General features: G+C 37.3%; 1 protein-coding gene across 4 annotated transcripts in view; it reads right to left on the bottom strand.

The window, feature by feature from the left end:
* Positions 1–1,918: 1,918 nt before the first annotated feature.
* fkbp15b (FKBP prolyl isomerase family member 15b) overlaps positions 1,919–6,365 on the bottom strand; it is a 23,819-nt gene continuing 19,372 nt past the window's right edge. For 2 of the 4 annotated variants that reach the window (XM_016499010.1, XM_016499011.1), the window contains 4 exons: positions 5,974–6,081; positions 5,255–5,862; positions 3,234–3,363; positions 1,919–2,496 (listed from right to left, as the gene is read on the bottom strand). In XM_016499010.1, coding sequence (XP_016354496.1) covers positions 2,416–2,496; positions 3,234–3,363; positions 5,255–5,862; positions 5,974–6,081 — 927 coding nt within the window. In that variant the 3' untranslated portion in view covers positions 1,919–2,415. The other 2 variants (XM_016499013.1, XM_016499012.1) reach the window with 2 other exon arrangements.

Below are 6,365 nucleotides of genomic sequence, written 5' to 3'. Positions count from 1 at the left end.
CCTCACTTCCGGTTCTGTGGCTGCGGTTCTGAAACTGCTGGTGCTGCGGGTCTGCAGCTGGATACTATTGAACGATAACGTCAGCATTTTCTCGTCCTTTGATTGGATGGGCAGCATACTAGCTAGCAAACAGCATCACTGTAAATCACTTTATTAAAACTTAGTAAAACTTTTATTTCTGTTTCTCAGGTTTAGATAAAGCCAGGTTTAAGTTTCCGTAAGAATATCTCAGTTTCCCGAGTGGAGCTGTATTAACCGGTCTTTTCCTCCGAGGCAGACCAGCGGGGAGATGAGAGTCGCAGAGGCACGTTAAAACACATCTATACACGAATTATTTTAATGTTACTTGCTCACTTTCCTAGTAAACGCGAAAGGGCTGTAGCAACGTTGTTACGCGACATTCAGCAACTGCGAGACGACGTTCCGACCACATTTATTTTTATGCCAGATTATAAATATTACCTTTTCTGCATCTTATTTTATTTTTTATTTTTTGTGGTTAATCTCTTAATAATCAAACACACGATAAATATGTAATACGTTTTCAAATACTGTTAATCATTAATTGTTCTTTTTAACGTAAAAACAGCTCTGTGAAGATGAAAGCCCACTAGAGTACGGTAGGTTAATGTTCATTTTTTACCTTTTTATCGCTTTATACGTTTTATTCTGATGTTATTTGCAAGATATAAAGCTATGTTTAAGTTTCCGTAAGAATACCTAAGAGGCGCTCAATTTCTAAGTCAAGCTGTGCTAACTGGCTTTTCGTGAAGACGAAAAGATGTACGAGTACATTAAATTGTTAGGTCAACTTTAAAACACATGTAATCACCTTATTTGTTTTATACCAATGCTATCTGTAAGGTATACATGCGTCTGCGTGAATAAATGTCTGTAAGAACATCGGATGGACTGTATGTGTGTCATTTTGTTAGGTTAATGCTTCAGCTACAGATGATGTGTTGCGCAATTGTTAATTGGGTTTCTTTCTTTAGTAATGGCATTCATTCTCGCTACATAAGATACCTGTCTGTATTACTGCATTACTGTGTAATAGTTATGGTTTCTATAGCCGTGGCAGCATTATGATGGTATGAAGAGATGGATTAATTCATGTAGGACGCCACTGAAGGCCTAGGTGTAAAATGCACGGCCCGCCACTGCTTTTTCCCCATCAGAATTCTAAGTTTATGCCTTGCGAGTTTATATCTTACAATTTTGACTTGTTCCCTCAGAATTCTGAGTTTACAGTCTCACAAGTTTATATATCGTAATTCAGAATTTTCTTCTCAGAATTGAGAAAAACAGAAGTGTGAGATAGAAACTCAGAATTGCAAGAAAGAAATGTAGATAAAAGCAGCAATTAGGGTTTTTCTATCTCGTGGTGGAAACAAGCTTCTATAGCCTACTATACAGAACTAGTTTTAACTTGAGCGTTGTGAATGTAGAATGCCGTTTCATGTGTCTTGACAAGCGAGCGCGACCTTAAAACATGTCCATCTAGCACATATTTACATAAAAAAATATGGAAAAGCGCCGCAATGGAATGCAAAAATGTGTTCTTTGTGAACAACCTGATAGGTGTGTTTTGTATGCAAAGTTGTACAGTTTCATATCAAGGAAAGAAGCAGTTAAATTAGCAAAATCCCCTTCAGCTTGTGTTTTATGAATGCGAGACGTTATATAGATGTATTTGTGGTAAAGGCCGAATGATTGAGGACGGCCGCTGAATTATTAATACTTAACGCACACATTGTGTATTAATTAATTCAATGGTCTGTGCTTCCTTACTGTAACCCATATCACTACTTACCTTTATTGATGTATTTGACTGGTAACTTTCCATGTCACATTGTTTATTACAGTTTTATCTCTTTTAAAGTATGACCTGATAAAGAAATCAGTCAAACACTAAAGAAACTGTGACAGTCTGTCTCATTTCTTTATTAATATGCAACTAGTTGCTGTTAGTACAATGTATAAATATTAAGAACAGAGACAGCAAGCTGAATTACACATCAAAACTCTGTTAAAGATGGGAACGTTATATCATAAATTAAGATTTTTTTAAAAATCAACAATTTTTATGATTTACAGTATTTGTAGATTTAAAGATGATTTTTTTTATGCATGTGCAGTAAATCAGTTTATGAGCAGCAGTCGATCCATACTGCCAGAGAGATTTCATTCAAATGCTTTTTAAGGTTTTGGGCAGGAAGTTACACGCTGTTTTTTGATCACAGAAAATACTGAAATGTTTCCAGAACCATCCCAACCCACTAATTAAGAGTCCGTGTCCACTGCGGCCCGGCACACAAACAGCATTTCCTCCTGTTAGAGATTGTCTGGTGTTGTTGCCGGCAGTCGTCTGACGTCAGGCACTGGTTTTTTAACACTGGATTGAGGAGGTTCACATCAGCCCAGCCAGTCCAGGTCATCATCTTCATCACTCTCATCATTAAACAGAGGGGCGGGAGGGGGACATCCTTTCAGACTCTGAGGAGATTCACACAACAGCAGCAGTCAGTTCACTGTTCATTTAGTTCCTGAACAAAAACACCGTATATGGCATATACTGACTAGTAAGCTCTGCCATTGATTTCCTATCATTGGTCAAACAAACAGAGTCCTGTCCCCAAACTCATACTATTGGTTATAGTTTTGGACATGTTTTCATAACATTGTCACACAATGACAATTCAATTACAATCACGTAGTATACTGGATGCACTGAATTTTCATTATGGAATCAATGCATCACAATGCACTTAAAATTTTAGAATATAATTTTTTTTATTACAATATATTTATTTTATTTATGACAACTTTCATGTCCTCAATAATGTCAATCATGACAACCATGATTTACAGAAGAACTGTTTTTTTCCTAGTATTACAGATCTGTCTGGAGTCACAGCATGTCCATGGTGGGCATCAAACCAACAACCTTCTGGTAACCAACTCTAAACCACTACACTGCATTCATTCACACTATATTAAGCAGCATACTGGGGAACTGTCAATATTAGAAGACAATCTAGACCTTTAATCACACATAGTTGACATTAATTAGGTTAATTACACTTTTTTTTAAAAGGACTGATTTGTCTACAAAGAACATTTTCAGTTTTAAATGACAATCAAATAGTTAGTTTGTGAGACTGAAGAGCAGCAGATGGATGTGGAGTGCGTGTGTGTGTGTGTGTGTGTGTGTGAGAGAGAGCCCTGCTCACCAGCTCCTCCTCCTCTTCATCGGCCGCTGCCGCTGCGGGGGTGTGTGCGGGTGCAGATGGGGGCTGGGAAGGGGAGGGACTCTGGAAAAATGGTTCCTCTCCATTTTCCTCTTCTACCCTCTCAGACGGACTGAGAGAATAGCAGGATGAGAGAGAGAGAAACAGGACAAAGCGTCTGGATGACACACATGCTCACAGTGAAGGTTAAAGCGGGGCTTGCGTTAGTTGATACGCTTAAGTTAATTTACAGTGTTATACCGTAATGGGAAGATTTCTGAGGTTTACCAACAATCCTAAAAATGATTGAATTAGATCAACTGCAGTACTGGGACGTCAACAAACAAATTCAATTACTCGCAAGACTACTTGCTGTGAAATCTAATTACTGACCGCTTCCTGTTTGTGCTGCCATGCGCTTTTGTAGGAACGAGACTGTGCATCTTCTCTCACATATGAGAAGATGATCCATCACATACATGTACGGCCTATTTTACTGTGAAATGAAAATGCAGTCCTCATTTACTCACCTTCATTTTAATCGAATATTGTTTGACTTACTGTCTTCCGTGAAACACAAAAAGGAGATATTCTGAAGAATGTTCCAGCTGCTCTTTCACACAATGATCATGAGTAAAAACACAAATAACATACCATAAAAGTGGTTCATAGGATTTCTGCACTATTTTTCAAGTCGTCTTAAGTCATGCAAAAGCAAGTTATTCACACCAACATTTTTCCCACCATCAAGGCCCTTAGATCTTCAGAAGACTTCGATTAAAGCATGCAAGCAAAGTCAAATGAAGAACTTTTATGGAGCTTTTCTGTCCTGCTTGGAGCCTCACCTGGTCACTCTATGCTTCATTGTATGGAAAAGAACAGCTTGAACACTTTGCGAACAATCTAGTTCAAGAGAAGAATAATTTTGTATTTATGCTGGTTTCATATGGTTTTGAATTTTTTTAAATTTAGGTTTTCATTTAATAACTTAAAATGTCATGTGGTATAACCATCAATTAACAAATAATATTTTCCATCCACATTCTATACTGTGAGTGTAAACATCTAAATATTAAAAAAAGCTTTGAATATATTTGAATAGTTAAAAATTATTTTTACATATATCATGAATTATTTATTCATAAATATGCAGATTCGCTTAGGCGAAGACAGTTTTGCCATAAAAGTGCATAATTCCAAGTCCGAGTACATGAACAGCTCTGAGTACAACGTCATGTGTTGTTAATCTTGAAAATATGGTAATTACAACATGGCATGAACACACTTGACCATAACGCAGTCATGAGGGTCCTCTATGATATAATTTCCTGTTTTGTTTTGATTCTTTTTTACCTGATTGCTGGTTGCACCACATGACAGACAAAAGTTTGATTAAATTTAGCAAATTATTTTCTAAAACAATAATAAAAGATTATGACAAAAAACAACACTTTTTATTTTTAAATCAAGAATTTTCTTTTTTTTCTTCAATCTTTTTCTTTATTATAATATTTATATTATGTCCCCGCCAAAATGAATTGTACTTCAGAAATGAAAACATGCTGATCACAGAAGAGGTCTTGTCATGTCCTTGACCCATTTCCTTTTCTATTCTGCACAAGAAAGTCATGTGGATGTAGCAGGGATGATATGTTAAACAAAACTAAAACCATAAAACAATCCAGTACTTGAAATAAAGGAAACATTTATTGAAAGAAAATGTAAAATAAATAAATATAAATATATCGTCTACTGCAGTTGCAAAGGCAACATTTTCATTTAGTTTACAATGATGTACTAAAATAACTAAAACTGAAAAATTATTGAAAAACTATATAGACAAATGTAAAAAAAGAAAAAAATCTAATTCAAAATAACTAATATTATCTCAATACTAAAACAATGTGAAGGTGAGTAAATGCTGATTTTCATTTTTAGGGGGAATCCTCTTTAAACAACCTGGAAAATGAATCTTCTGTCATAAAAGTGAAGCACATTTATCATGTTAGCGGTTGAGTACGTACCTGGAGAGCAGTGCAGACTCGTCCTGGAGAGCGGGAGGAGGTGGTGGTGGGTTCTTGGGAGGGCCACCTAATGTCATGTGTGTGCTTTCTGGTTCATCTAAAGGCCCTGAAACACTCTCATCAATTACCTTCACTTCCTGTGTGGGACTAATGTCCTCAGGCGGCTCTGTGGTCACTTCCTGTTTGGATGTGACGTCCCTTTCAGTCTCTTCATCGTGTTTAGTTTCTGCGCCGCTCTCACTGATCTCCTGATCTTGCACATTGCATTCTGTAACTTCCACTTCCTTCTCTTCCACAACTTTCTCTTCACTCTTTTCTTCTACAACTTCCTGTTCACTCCTGTCTTCTTCTCTTTCGAGTTCCTCTGTTTCTTCTTTCTTCTCCCCTGCTGGTGAAACATCTCTCTTCTCCACTTGCTGTGGTCCATCTTCATCCTGCACTGCAGAATCTCTCTCTCTCTGCTCCTCCTCCTCTCTCTGGCTGTTTATATGCACCTCACGTCTAGGCTGTGTGTCAGTCTCCCTCTCCTCCTCATTCTCCTCCTCTTCCTTTTCACTGTGTTCAGATGAACATCTCTCCTTTTTGGTGAGCAGCTGCAGTGTGATATTCTGTGATTGGAGGAGAAAAACACACTTTGTGGCATGTTTTATTGGCAGAATGTAGTGTTTTCAGATTCTGAGCACAAAGCTCACATTGTGTTGGACAGAGATTTGCCAGACCTTGATAGTGCTGACCAGCACTCGGAGTACAGCACTTCCTGTGTAGGTCTCGCTCAGATCAAACTCCCCTCTGAGAGACTGAAACACTCCATTCATCACGCGCTTCACCTGAAAATAAACACAGCTGCGCTTAGAAAGTGTGATCCATACAGACTATGCTTACTATATGATGCAAATCAAAATTAAATGCTTTAAAAAAATTTAAATTGTTTCTGAATACTTTCCGTACCCACTGTATATATACACTAAAAACTAATTTTGAATTTAAGAATTTAAAATAAGTTTCTATTTTAAGGCATTGCAATTATTCCCAAAGCTGAATTTATTTCTGTGATGCAAAGCTGAGTTTTCAGCATCATTACTCCAGTCTTCAGTGTCACATGATCCTTCAG

This window comes from Sinocyclocheilus anshuiensis, unplaced genomic scaffold (assembly GCF_001515605.1).
Source record: "Sinocyclocheilus anshuiensis isolate Anshui unplaced genomic scaffold, SAMN03320099.WGS_v1.1 scaffold1163, whole genome shotgun sequence".
In the NCBI taxonomy this organism is placed as follows: domain Eukaryota; kingdom Metazoa; phylum Chordata; class Actinopteri; order Cypriniformes; family Cyprinidae; genus Sinocyclocheilus; species Sinocyclocheilus anshuiensis.
The sequence above is the reverse complement of the archived record's forward strand: the minus strand, read 5'-3'. Positions and strand labels throughout refer to the sequence as shown.